General features: G+C 40.5%; 2 protein-coding genes across 2 annotated transcripts; both read left to right on the top strand.

The window, feature by feature from the left end:
* Window positions 1-587: 587 nt before the first annotated feature.
* Window positions 588-5,366, top strand: LOC107573719 (uncharacterized). Its single transcript, XM_016260162.1, has 4 exons — window positions 588-1,579; window positions 1,874-3,121; window positions 3,232-3,409; window positions 5,145-5,366. Exons 1-4 carry the CDS (start codon window positions 588-590, stop codon window positions 5,364-5,366), a joined length of 2,640 nt encoding a protein of 879 aa, XP_016115648.1.
* A 704-nt stretch (window positions 5,367-6,070) lies between these two features.
* LOC107573721 (uncharacterized) lies at window positions 6,071-11,123 on the top strand. Its single transcript, XM_016260165.1, has 6 exons — window positions 6,071-7,233; window positions 7,344-7,521; window positions 9,258-9,475; window positions 9,721-9,993; window positions 10,201-10,307; window positions 10,718-11,123. The coding sequence occupies exons 1-6, from the start codon at window positions 6,113-6,115 to the stop codon at window positions 10,930-10,932; spliced, it is 2,112 nt and encodes a 703-aa protein (XP_016115651.1). The 5' UTR covers window positions 6,071-6,112; the 3' UTR covers window positions 10,933-11,123.
* Window positions 11,124-14,863: the final 3,740 nt, after the last annotated feature.

The raw sequence follows: 14,863 nt of genomic DNA, 5'->3' as shown, positions 1-14,863 counted from the left end.
TTTCGCCGATATCCAATGTGACAAATTACATGTCAAATTTCCATTTTTTCAAAAGGTACCTCAGCGGGAGAGGTATATTTGGTGTTTCTGGTACATTAGGAGGTAAAGCAGATCAGGACTTTCTGGCAAGACATTACAAAGCAACAAGCTACATTGTACCTGCACATCGCCATAAAAGGGTGGTGGAGCTTCCAGTCATCCAGGTGAAAGGTGGCAATCAGCAATGGATCCAGACCGTTTGTGAAACTTCATGGAAAGTAGCAGAGAGAGGACAAGTTGTCTTGGTAATTTGCGAAGATGTTAAAACAGCAGATGAACTACACAAGACAATACAAGATGAAGGCAGATTTAAGGCAGAACAGATTACTCTGTATACAATCAGTGAAAGGCACAACATTGAAAGAGAGAAATTCTGTGCAGGCAGAATCATCATTGCTACAAATCTGGGAGGACGGGGGACAGACATAAAGGTTGATGAAAGCGTGAATATGTGTGGTGGTCTTTTTGTTCTTCTTACTCACTTTCCACACAACCGAAGAGTCGAGAAACAAATGTTTGGCCGTACATCTCGAAAAGGCAATCCTGGGATGGTCCAGATGGTTTTGAACTGTGATCATCTCGCACCCGCTTACCAAGGTCAGTCTGTGGAAATCATGCGGGAACTAAGAGAGGATTATGAAATTAAACGAATCCACGACATGGAAAGTGATGAGCTGGTTGAGATAAACCTAAAGGAAAATCTATTCTCCACGTTTCGTAAATTGCTGAAGGACTTTGATGTGCATTACTTCAAGAAAGAAAAACAAGACCCCATGCAGATGCAGCTCAATGATATTCCTGATTGCTTTAAACATCATCAGCCTAAATTTGATTATCAGCCTGCTGTCAATGCTTTGAAAGAATCTTGGGCCTTGTGGTTAACCCTTCATGAGGATCACATCAATAGGCATGATGACTTTGGACAACTTGAAGCAGACCTTATCAGAACAATAAATAAAACAAGTGGAAAGCTGCTGCAAGGAGAATGTGATAATTTCTATGATCACGTCAAACAGGCAATTGTTAGAACTGATCTACACTGCCGTGAAAAATCCAGCAGTGATTATGGAGCTAAATCCTATTGGCAAAAAGTTGCGAACTCTGACCCACACTACAGGGCTGTGGCACTCTATAACCAGGCGTTCATCACCATCAACCTTGGTAAAGGTAACTATAAAGCAGATGCTATGAACCTGCTGGAAGACGCAAAGAAATCCATTGATGTCTATATCTCAGAAGTCTCAAACACAATGGTCTCATGTAACTTATCAGTCACTGGAAACAAAGATCAGAGCACAGACACCAACAACTTTCAGAGTCAAATGGAAGCCAGAATGAACATCTTTAAGTGTTGGATGACGTACATTGATAATGCATTGATTAAACTTAAAGAACTGGAAAAAGACAACAGTGACGCCATTACAGAGGAGTGTTCAGTCTACATGCTGTCCGAAGAAAAGAACTTCATCATCACTAATGAGCTCAGATCCTTATACGACTATGGCCTCGGTGTTGTTTTTGAGGTGAAAAAGAAGCCCAAGTTTTGCTTTGATGCTTTGATATGTTTCATACTCGGCATGGTACAGGTTCTCGCTGGGGTTCTTGTTTGTGCACTAACACTTGGAACAGCCAGCCAGTTTGGATTAGGACTGATTTCAGAAGGAGTGTCTGACATGATCAGTGGAGTAGAGGGGATGATAAAGGGTTCATTCGATTGGGTGTCATGGGCAATATCTAAGAGTATCAGCATTGGGCTTTCTTTGATAACGGCTGGCTTTAGCGTTATAAAAAAAGCAGTTACCTCAGTGTTTAAAGTGACAAAAAGTCTCCTCAGTGGTACAAAGTCTTTTTCTTCTGTTGCATCTGAATTCATCAAATCAGGAAAGGCAGTGTTTACTTCATTCAAAGGAGGTGTTCAGTCTGGTTTATCATCCCTCAGTAAGGAATCTTTTAAGTCTGCAATGAAAAACATGACATCATCTACAGTGATCAAACAGAACTTCAAATGTGCGACTAAATATGCAGTTCAGGAAATCGGGAAACAGTCCGTGCTCACTATCATGAACTACGCAATCGATTCAGCCCTTCAGGAAGTCTTTAAGAAGATTTTACAAAGCAGCTTTGAGAAGGTTGTTACTTCATCAGTGAAGCAGAGCCGTGAACTGGATCAGAATCTTGTGGAGTTTATCAGCTCAGGCATTCCGAAAGCTGCATTGAAAAAAGAGGATTTCAAGTTTGACCAGGCTTATGAGAAGCAAATAAAAAAAACAGTTGGTATGCTCTGCGAAGAGGTAATTCCTCACCTCATACTGGACTGTACCACAGCACGGGATGTTATCAGCAAACTCTCTGAAGTGTGTGAAGCAGCATCAGAACTTATGAATAAAGCCAAACTGTCAGGAGTGCATGGAATGGCAAAGCTGGCTCTGAAAGTATCTAAGGGCTCAGCAGATCTAGTTCAAATATTGGGTGCCATACCAACAAGGCACATAATACAAGATCAATTTGTTCCTGAGTTAATGGAGAGCATCAGTGAGCTTCAGAAAGAAATGACAAAGTATGACCAAGATGGGCAACACCATTTACACGATGTACAGCGCCTTAAAGGTGAACTTCTTCAGACTATCGCCCAGAAGGTGTCTGACCAATTCATCATTTACTGCTCTGAACATATAACTTCTTTAATGACAAGCACATTTAAGAGTCATTTAAACAGTGCTGCAGTACAGGCGGTGGACCATGTCATGTGCAGACATAAAACTCAGCGCTTCTTTGATGACCAGAGGGAAAAACACAACAAGAGATCTGCGAGCCACAAGGAAGTGGAACAGCTGTCAGATGAGGACAAAACAAACCTAATGCAGTATACAGAAGATATGTGCAAAGCCGATCAGCCTACAGCAGCCCTCGATGTGTACGTGCTCACAAAAAGCAACCTGCTCAGTGGAAAAGGAATTGAACTCACTGTCGTTGATGAAAATGGAAAACAGCTCACTGTGGAACGTTACCCAGGAACCAACAAATCAGCAGGCGATATAAAACTGAGATTAACTAAACCTGCAAAAGACACACATCCATCACAGTAAGACTAATCACTAGAGCGTTACATAGCTCACATATAAAAATACATTTCAGTGTTAATGCTTATGAACTTTGTGTACTGAATGTAGTTACTTTTCATTTTACAAACAGAGCTGATACACAGCTGTACAGTGGCTGTTTTGACATTGTACAGGATGATGGCAGGATAGTCAGCGTTAACTCGGATCATCAGAACGCTCTTTATCACGCTGTAGCACAAGCAACTGGCAGCGAGACAAAGGACCTACAGAAGGAAGCTTTGATTCTACGTATAAAAGTTAAAAATGAGGTGAGTAAACTTAATTTATGGCTCTGATTTATTCATGGGACAACGTGTGCACAATAAGTGCCAGATTTTAGTTCTAGATCTGTTCAAATTGACTGGCTGTTTCTCAAAAAGACAGACAGACTGTTCAACCGACAGATCACTTTATTCATCTCAGAGGGAAATTCCCAAAGAATTCATCATTACTATAGAAGTTCATCACCTGATTACCTTTTAGGAAAATATATGAGCTGAGAATGTGGGTTAAAAGCCAGCCCAGCTCACGTCACCTACTGATAAAATATGGAACAGAATTCCTTTGTAAGGAATAAAACACTCAGGGGGTGCTGTTATAGGAAAATAATCAATAACTGGGAAAAAAAAAAAGATTTCGGGTTCGGGTCGGGTTCGGGCTCTAAATTGAACTGTGCTGCTCGGGTCGGGCTGGGTCAGACGATCTCGGGTACGGGTCGGGTTCGGGCCTCTGTTTAAAGCATGTGCAGACCTCTACTATGTTCACGCGAATCATTCGTGATCCAGCTTGAGTAAACAAGGCTAAAGTAAACTTTCCTGGCTAAAGTAAACAGTATCATGAGAACGGCTCGTCACCCACAGAAGAGAGGGGCGGGGTCAGCAGAGCTCATTAGCATTTAAATCAACATGGACTAGAACAGCGTGCTGAAAACAGAGCTGATTTTGACAGGGTAAAAAGGTGTTTGTTACACTACCATTGAGAAATTTTAACCAAAGTATGTTACAGACTCTTCATTAAGACCCTAAAGAATCATAAAAAACGACAAACATGGCGAATGTGCGCAACCGATGGTTAGTAGAAAGATTTAGATAAAGGGGTTTGAGATACTAATAATCAACATTTAACCTGGAAAAAATATACAATGTTATATGTGTTATATTTCATCTGCAACAACGTGAACGTTTGTAAACATCTGTTTGGCCATTAACTTTTAAATGCATCATCATGCAAAAATATGAGCAGAGTTCTCCGCATAAAGACCCACTGATGGCAGATCAACGTGCCAATTAATTTCTCTCCAATACGGTAGGAAGTTAAATTTAATTAATTATGGAGAATGTTAACTGTGACAAGATGATTGACAGGCGAGTTTACAGTGACATGGTGCATGTAACTGTCTCAAAGCTTGCCTACTCTTCTACTACACACTCAAAAGTGTGTACTCTTTCCTCACCAAAAGAGTACATACTTTAAGGGCGTAGTATAAGTAGGCACATTGGGACGCAGCAATAGGATTTTGCAGTGTATCATATCATTACAAGAATTCCCAAGGGGATTAATTAGTAAAGATTTTTGAGGAGGACTTTTTGAGAAGCACATTTGTCTCACATCTCTGGGATAGGGGGTTCGATTCTGCCTCTACCCTTTGTCTGCGGAGTTTGCATGCACTCCCCAAGTCTTAGGGTGTCCTCTGGGTACTCGTTTCCTTCCCCAGTCTAAAGACATGAGATGCAGGTTGATTGGCATCTCTAAATTGTCTGTAGTGTGTGAATGTATATGTGATTTTGCGATAAGTTTGCTCCGCGTTCATGGTGTCCCCCACCTTGTGCCCCAAGTGTCCTAGGATAGGCTCCAGGCTTCCCGCAACCCTGTGTAGAGCAAGGATGAATGAATGGATGAAAATACCATTCCTGACCATTCAGTGTATGGAGTTACTCAGTCATCTGCGCATGTGACGAGATGATCAGGATTATGTTTAATCTCAGACTTGTAATTTCTCACTAGATCCAGACAAACCTTGGGTCGTACACACCCCTGCTTATTCTCCAGAGAGGATACGACTTCTGTCACAAAAACCCCAGTAAATACAGCATAACTGGAGGAAGTATAAAGAAGACCGACGTTGCACTGCAGAAATACTTGCAGAGTGTTAAATTCATCAGAAGTGGCGAACGAATCCTCATCAAAATGTACCATCTTGGGTTTGTTGGTGAATATAAAAGGTAAAGAATCTGATTGCCGAAGGTGATTTCTGTTATTTAATCACAACACAACACCACTGTGTATGGAGATCCACGAAAGAAAGAGGATTCACCTGATATTTAAAAATAGTATGCATCACTAGGAGTGTCATGTGTCCATTTATTTGATTCTATACAACAACAGAAGCTAGAGGAACCTATGCTCTAAAGAAAGACAACAGTGACGCCATTACAGAGGAGTGTTCAGTCTACATGCTGTCCGAAGAAAAGAACTTCATCATCACTAATGAGCTCAGATCCTTATACGACTATGGCCTCGGTGTTGTTTTTGAGGTGAAAAAGAAGCCCAAGTTTTGCTTTGATGCTTTGATATGTTTCATACTCGGCATGGTACAGGTTCTCGCTGGGGTTCTTGTTTGTGCACTAACACTTGGAACAGCCAGCCAGTTTGGATTAGGACTGATTTCAGAAGGAGTGTCTGACATGATCAGTGGAGTAGAGGGGATGATAAAGGGTTCATTCGATTGGGTGTCATGGGCAATATCTAAGAGTATCAGCATTGGGCTTTCTTTGATAACGGCTGGCTTTAGCGTTATAAAAAAAGCAGTTACCTCAGTGTTTAAAGTGACAAAAAGTCTCCTCAGTGGTACAAAGTCTTTTTCTTCTGTTGCATCTGAATTCATCAAATCAGGAAAGGCAGTGTTTACTTCATTCAAAGGAGGTGTTCAGTCTGGTTTATCATCCCTCAGTAAGGAATCTTTTAAGTCTGCAATGAAAAACATGACATCATCTACAGTGATCAAACAGAACTTCAAATGTGCGACTAAATATGCAGTTCAGGAAATCGGGAAACAGTCCGTGCTCACTATCATGAACTACGCAATCGATTCAGCCCTTCAGGAAGTCTTTAAGAAGATTTTACAAAGCAGCTTTGAGAAGGTTGTTACTTCATCAGTGAAGCAGAGCCGTGAACTGGATCAGAATCTTGTGGAGTTTATCAGCTCAGGCATTCCGAAAGCTGCATTGAAAAAAGAGGATTTCAAGTTTGACCAGGCTTATGAGAAGCAAATAAAAAAAACAGTTGGTATGCTCTGCGAAGAGGTAATTCCTCACCTCATACTGGACTGTACCACAGCACGGGATGTTATCAGCAAACTCTCTGAAGTGTGTGAAGCAGCATCAGAACTTATGAATAAAGCCAAACTGTCAGGAGTGCATGGAATGGCAAAGCTGGCTCTGAAAGTATCTAAGGGCTCAGCAGATCTAGTTCAAATATTGGGTGCCATACCAACAAGGCACATAATACAAGATCAATTTGTTCCTGAGTTAATGGAGAGCATCAGTGAGCTTCAGAAAGAAATGACAAAGTATGACCAAGATGGGCAACACCATTTACACGATGTACAGCGCCTTAAAGGTGAACTTCTTCAGACTATCGCCCAGAAGGTGTCTGACCAATTCATCATTTACTGCTCTGAACATATAACTTCTTTAATGACAAGCACATTTAAGAGTCATTTAAACAGTGCTGCAGTACAGGCGGTGGACCATGTCATGTGCAGACATAAAACTCAGCGCTTCTTTGATGACCAGAGGGAAAAACACAACAAGAGATCTGCGAGCCACAAGGAAGTGGAACAGCTGTCAGATGAGGACAAAACAAACCTAATGCAGTATACAGAAGATATGTGCAAAGCCGATCAGCCTACAGCAGCCCTCGATGTGTACGTGCTCACAAAAAGCAACCTGCTCAGTGGAAAAGGAATTGAACTCACTGTCGTTGATGAAAATGGAAAACAGCTCACTGTGGAACGTTACCCAGGAACCAACAAATCAGCAGGCGATATAAAACTGAGATTAACTAAACCTGCAAAAGACACACATCCATCACAGTAAGACTAATCACTAGAGCGTTACATAGCTCACATATAAAAATACATTTCAGTGTTAATGCTTATGAACTTTGTGTACTGAATGTAGTTACTTTTCATTTTACAAACAGAGCTGATACACAGCTGTACAGTGGCTGTTTTGACATTGTACAGGATGATGGCAGGATAGTCAGCGTTAACTCGGATCATCAGAACGCTCTTTATCACGCTGTAGCACAAGCAACTGGCAGCGAGACAAAGGACCTACAGAAGGAAGCTTTGATTCTACGTATAAAAGTTAAAAATGAGGTGAGTAAACTTAATTTATGGCTCTGATTTATTCATGGGACAACGTGTGCACAATAAGTGCCAGATTTTAGTTCTAGATCTGTTCAAATTGACTGGCTGTTTCTCAAAAAGACAGACAGACTGTTCAACCGACAGATCACTTTATTCATCTCAGAGGGAAATTCCCAAAGAATTCATCATTACTATAGAAGTTCATCACCTGATTACCTTTTAGGAAAATATATGAGCTGAGAATGTGGGTTAAAAGCCAGCCCAGCTCACGTCACCTACTGATAAAATATGGAACAGAATTCCTTTGTAAGGAATAAAACACTCAGGGGGTGCTGTTATAGGAAAATAATCAATAACTGGGAAAAAAAAAAAAGATTTCGGGTTCGGGTCGGGTTCGGGCTCTAAATTGAACTGTGCTGCTCGGGTCGGGCTGGGTCAGACGATCTCGGGTACGGGTCGGGTTCGGGCCTCTGTTTAAAGAATGTGAAGAACTCTACTATGTTCACGCGAATCATTCGTGATCCAGCTTGAGTAAACAAGGCTAAAGTAAACTTTCCTGGCTAAAGTAAACAGTATCATGAGAACGGCTCGTCACCCACAGAAGAGAGGGGCGGGGTCAGCAGAGCTCATTAGCATTTAAATCAACATGGACTAGAACAGCGTGCTGAAAACAGAGCTGATTTTGACAGGGTAAAAAGGTGTTTGTTACACTACCATTGAGAAATTTTAACCAAAGTATGTTACAGACTCTTCATTAAGACCCTAAAGAATCATAAAAAACGACAAACATGGCGAATGTGCGCAACCGATGGTTAGTAGAAAGATTTAGATAAAGGGGTTTGAGATACTAATAATCAACAGGAAAAAATGAAAAAATATACAATGTTATATGTGTTATATTTCATCTGCAACAACGTGAACGTTTGTAAACATCTGTTTACTTTTAAATTTTTAAATGCATCATCATGCAAAAATATGAGCAGAGTTCTCCGCATAAAGACCCACTGATGGCAGATCAACGTGCCAATTAATTTCTCTCCAATACGGTAGGAAGTTAAATTTAATTAATTATGGAGAATGTTAACTGTGACAAGATGATTGACAGGCGAGTTTACAGTGACATGGTGCATGTAACTGTCTCAAAGCTTGCCTACTCTTCTACTACACACTCAAAAGTGTGTACTCTTTCCTCACCAAAAGAGTACATACTTTAAGGGCGTAGTATAAGTAGGCACATTGGGACGCAGCAATAGGATTTTGCAGTGTATCATATCATTACAAGAATTCCCAAGGGGATTAATTAGTAAAGATTTTTGAGGAGGACTTTTTGAGAAGCACATTTGTCTCACATCTCTGGGATAGGGGGTTCGATTCTGCCTCTACCCTTTGTCTGCGGAGTTTGCATGCACTCCCCAAGTCTTAGGGTGTCCTCTGGGTACTCGTTTCCTTCCCCAGTCTAAAGACATGAGATGCAGGTTGATTGGCATCTCTAAATTGTCTGTAGTGTGTGAATGTATATGTGATTTTGCGATAAGTTTGCTCCGCGTTCATGGTGTCCCCCACCTTGTGCCCCAAGTGTCCTAGGATAGGCTCCAGGCTTCCCGCAACCCTGTGTAGAGTAAGGATGAATGAATGGATGAAAATACCATTCCTGACCATTCAGTGTACAGAGTTACTCAGTCATCTGCGCATGTGACGAGATGATCAGGATTATGTTTAATCTCAGACTTGTAATTTCTCACTAGATCCAGACAAACCTTGAGTCGTACACACCCCTGCTTATTCTCCAGAGAGGATACGACTTCTGTCACAAAAACCCCAGTAAATACAGCATAACTGGAGGAAGTATAAAGAAGACCGACGTTGCACTGCAGAAATACTTGCAGAGTGTTAAATTCATCAGAAGTGGCGAACGAATCCTCATCAAAATGTACCATCTTGGGTTTGTTGGTGAATATAAAAGGTAAAGAATCTGATTGCCGAAGGTGATTTCTGTTATTTAATCACAACACAACACCACTGTGTATGGAGATCCACGAAAGAAAGAGGATTCACCTGATATTTAAAAATAGTATGCATCACTAGGAGTGTCATGTGTCCATTTATTTGATTCTATACAACAACAGAAGCTAGAGGAACCTATGCTCTAAAGTAGTTTACTAGTTCAAATACATTTAATTCTTTCGAATTCTCATTCTCTCTGTGCAGTGTTGTAAGTGCTCGGAGGTCCGGTAAGAACACCACAGGGACACTTAACACAAGCCACATTCCACCAAAGGACTCCATCAGACTTGCCGAGTCGGTCATAGATAACCCAAACTCAGTGAGCGAGTTTAAAAATAAAAACCTGCCACTTTATAAACTAATCAGCAACATAAAGACTGACAGCAATGGATGGAACCTGATTACCATGGAGGTTCTGGGACAAGATCACAGACGAGCTTTAACTACGGGCCCAAGCAGCCACTCACAGAAGGCCAGGTAACATTCACATCCATTGTGTTAATGGTTATGTACGAAATTCTCATCTAAGACAACTACACAGAATTCCAATTAACACCACAGGAATTTGTAGTAATATTAAACCTTGAACATTTACAGCATTACAAATGTTAAGCAGCTGAGTGTTTATTTTATAGAAACAAAGGAAATGGCTAAATGGGCTGTTAACATTTCTTTCTTTTTCAGGAAACTTCTAGCAGACAGCATAATTAGTGGAGACGTGGAGCTTCTGCTGAAACGCTGCATGATTCTTCATCACCCGCTCACCTCACAAAAGCTGAGAGAAGCTCTAGGTAAGAAACTCTGAGGTGTTAATCCTGTGAAACGCATGATCTGTCCTCCAGCAGATACTGTGATTTGTCAGGGTGTTTATGGTAGACACGGTAATGCAGCAGTTACTGGAATATTACAGCAGTTTCACCACACTGCTGTTGATTATTTTAATTAAAAAACACTTAATTAATTACAGCAGCTCTGACTGCATAGAACAGCGCACAGCAGACACTCCACTGACAATAAACAGATTAAAAGCTTGCGTAATCGTTTACATCTTTAAAATTCTTTAGTCTCTCTAAATTTGACTGTCAATTTAGCCATATACATGAAACATGAAATATAAAGCATGCATGACAGAACTGATAGTCTAAGAGTAAAAGAGCTGCAGTGGTGCTGCACTAAACAATATGCTTGTGTGTAATTCCAGGTGAAAGCATTCCCTCTCAGTGCCACGTTTTGTCCGATGAAGGTATCCGAGGCTACTACAAAGCAGGATACCGAAACCTGGTGTCAGAGTATAACCGCATGGGAATGCTGGATCAGAACCAGTGTGAGCGTCTGGACGAGTGGGTGACTCAGAACCAGCACGAGGACACTAGCACTGCAGAGTATGGCCAGGTTCTGCAGGGGCTACAGTGTTAGTGAACACAAGTTCTCTTCAGCGCCTTATGATAAATATGACGATGAAGATGATGCCTATAGAAAGATGAAATGTATTAATCTCTGAAATTGCATTCACTGCACACACAAAAAAAAACAAGTAAAGATATATTGTTTTGTTAGTAGATCAGTTTGGTCATTTCAAGCATTTTTAGAAAGGACCATAAAATAAGCATTTAGGGGCCAGTCTCACATTTATGCAGAAGTGCACTTTCACACACAATATCAGCCCAAAGTAGTGGTCTTCTACTGTATACCATATGGCCATGCAATTGAAAGAACCTCAACACCTGAGTGTGTTTCCTAGCTGTAATGTATATATTTGCATCACTTCAATCAGCTGTTCCTCATAAACAATGGAATAAAATACAGGGGATATATTTGTTTCAATTCAAAATATGAAAAGCTGTTCACTTTGACTTTAGCCTATAAGTTAGGTTTAGCCGTCTTTCGTCATCCGCCTGCATGACAGTCAGCAGGAGTGAGAAAAAAGTGTTCATTACGTTTGAAATATGGATATTTATCTTACAAAAATGCATGGATTTGCTACAGGAGGCTTTTATTCACCCCCGGAGCCGTGTGAGGGATGTTTTATTACGGATGCGCGCACTTTATTTCACGTCTTCTGAACTGTTGACAACCGACACCCGCTTACCCCCACTGAAAGGCTTGGAGGGGCCAGGACAATTTTTAATACAACTACGACTGGATTAGTCTGAAAGAAGGTCACATACACCTAGGATGCTTTAATGGTGAGTAAAACACAGACCTTATAGGGTTAGTTCACCCAAAAAATTTAAATTAGCCTGAGTTAAATGGGTTTTTACCCTCACTACCTCACTGTAATGTTTCTTTACACCTTTCTGCTTATGCTGACGATGTTATTGTTTTTATATCAAGTTCTGATGATGTTAACAAATTGGAATGTATTGCTAATGATTAAAAAAACAAAAACCTCTGCCAAAATCAATTGGGAAAAGAGTGTAGCCCTTCTTATGGGTGATTGGAGCAGAAACTTTCTTAATTTGTGATCTTTTACACAGCTCAGGTATTCTGCTGGTTTGTAGTCTCTTTTCAGGTGTAAACACAGCTCCATCTTCTTTTGTATTTTAGTGGCATCTTTCCAATAGGCAGTGTCATTTTGTTTTTGTAACTGGTAATTACATTACATGTCAAATGGTAATAACAAAATCAAATTAGAATAAAACTGCAAATGTGGAAAAACAAACTTTTTTTTTTTACTGCCGTATGAAATGCCAACATGTATTTATGCATACATCTTACAGATTTTTGGCTAAAAACACAAGCCTGTAAACTTGATCTGGCTTTCCGGTGGTACTAAAAGCCCTCTCTGAAGGAGAGTATTTCTTCGCCACTTTTGAAAGCCTTGGGTAGACCTTTTCATTTTCCTTCCACCATTATAGTGGGTCCCCCTCACTATCCAGGTTGCATGACTGTAAGTAACGCAGCTCACAGGCTACACTGGGTTCCACATGACTACAGTCGCTATTCCAGATCATTTAAAGTTCTGCATGGATTAAGTTTTCCACGAAGGCTATAGTTTGGGAAAAGCGCAACTAGTAAATGAGTGCTGCAGGTTACAATGTAGCCTAAGTAAGAATGAATGTTTTTCTCGTCAGAAATAATCTCCTCCACTGAATCAATCAGCACGTCGCATTGCGTTCTTCTTCTGAATTCAAGGTTTATTCCTCAGTCTTTGAATGATTACCGTATGAATACAGTGTGAGTGTGACCACAGATAATGAGCTCAGACGGGAATCACTGCACCTCTCGTTGGTTTCATAAGAATTACATCATTTAAATCGAAAAATCTGTTTGTTTCATTTAGAAGCAGACTGTAATGAGTCCACTGGAGGCGAGTTGAAAAGAACCCAAGTGCAGCTTTATTTAAATCCCAAAAGTGACCAAACAATAAACAAAGACTTGACTTGACATTAAACTTCACTTGGAAAAAAGTAAGAACTCGCCAACATAGGTTACAGGGATAATACTTGATGAGAGACAAATGCAACATGAGGTCAGTAAATACCAAACAAAGAGGGTCACATGACACAAACCAACCAAAGGGGAAACAAGGCACACGACTAAACCGGAACTATGGCTATGACAAAATAAGAGACATGAAACCGAACATGAAACAAAAACCCAAAACAGACATATCAGACATTATCCTGTAGCCATTAGGGATGGTAAGATTCACATCAAAGTTTTGTATCCTTGCATCGGTATAAAAGTTAACGATACGATGCATCGATTTAAAAAAGTGTGCATCGGATACAAGTTGCCTTTCGTATCGTAATGCATTGTTTCCAAAATATTTGCTTTGGTAAAAGCCTATTTATTTATATAGAATTATTAGTAGGTGCACTATGCTTTTATTTAGAAAGTGTGACCAATATTTTATATGTAGATTAATTTCGCCAGAGCGCGTACACACCTCACGCACCGGATGCAGTGTCGCGTGCTCAAAGACGCAAAAAAAAAGCAATTCCCCGTCACTTAGGACCTCCCACAAATGTGACTGTTGTAGCACTCCGGCATCATGCACACTCCCTGGATAGCCAACACAAACATCCCAGAAAAGACCTTTGCCATCCACAACTGCTTGCAGAACAACAGAATGCCAGCCTTTCCGATTGAAATAGTCTCGCAGATAGTCCTCTGGTGCAATTATTGGAATGTGGGTTCCAACAATTACACCGACACACTGTGGTACTCTCCAACGATGTAAAGAAAGTGGCCATTTCTAACAACTTGTCAGCATCAGGAAATCTCATGTGGACAGAAAGCATGATGACTGTGTTGCAGACATGTCACGGGGAGAAGGAACATATACTACGTGTTCCTTCTCCCCATGACATGCTTGACCCGAATGCAGATGTATTCAAATGATTCTGGGGACACATGTAGTGTTGCTGGGAAAGATGAGACATATTCAGTGATGTAAGAGCTGGCTCTGTGGTGGCTCTCTAGCTCGTAGAAAAACCAAACCGCTTCTTAGAAGGCTCGCCAGTCGAACCAACTCCAAACCGGCAATAGCGTTAGCTCTGAACTAGCACCCGGGTCATGCTGGTGGAAAAGGGATATGTGACTACGAGTTTATGACTAATTGCTAATTCCAGGTGCAACTATTCTGCATATGTATAGTAATAAATGGAATTCTGCATGTACAAAGTAAGACTAAACAATGGCCCGCAATAGGACCCAATTTTGTTCAATTTTAACAAAACAAACAATCAAATAAATACTGCACCTTAAAAATAGTCCACACCATGACACTTTTCTGGTATTTGAAATCAGATATTTCAATCAGCCAATCCTAATTTCTGGCTCACACTTTTCTCATTTTGGATTGATTCTGTTCTGCAGAAGCACATCGTAGGTTATTCCGGTCTCTTCACATCTAACTGTGTGGCTTTAGTCTTTGCAACTTCAGGGATCTTATCTATTCACGAACAGCTTGTAACACTCCAAAGAGAAAGGAAAACTTGAAATTGCATCATATGACCCCTTTAAAACAAGCATTTATCTAAGAAACCGTTACTATAATTATCTCTATATAATTTATACAGATAGATCCAAGAACAAACAGGAATGTGTGGGAACTGGAATCCATATCCCAGAATTTAAAATTAATATGTCCAAAAGATTATCTGATCAGTTATCTGTATATACAGCATAAATTGTGGCAGTCATTATTGTGTTACAGTGGGTTGAAGAGGTCAGACCTGATAGGGTGATATTATGCACAGATTCCTTAGCTGTCATAAAAAGCATACAGTCAATGACATCTATCAGAGAAGACCTACTGATAGAACTTTATCACACTTTGTTAAGATTACATAGGGGTGGCATAGATGTTCAGTTTTGTTGGGTGCCAGCTCACGAGAGA

The sequence above is a fragment of the Sinocyclocheilus grahami genome, unplaced genomic scaffold (genome assembly GCF_001515645.1).
Source record: "Sinocyclocheilus grahami isolate Dianchi unplaced genomic scaffold, SAMN03320097.WGS_v1.1 scaffold2015.1, whole genome shotgun sequence".
Lineage (NCBI taxonomy): Eukaryota > Metazoa > Chordata > Actinopteri > Cypriniformes > Cyprinidae > Sinocyclocheilus > Sinocyclocheilus grahami.
Note: the sequence above shows the minus strand (reverse complement) of the source record. Positions and strands in the feature narration are given on the sequence as shown.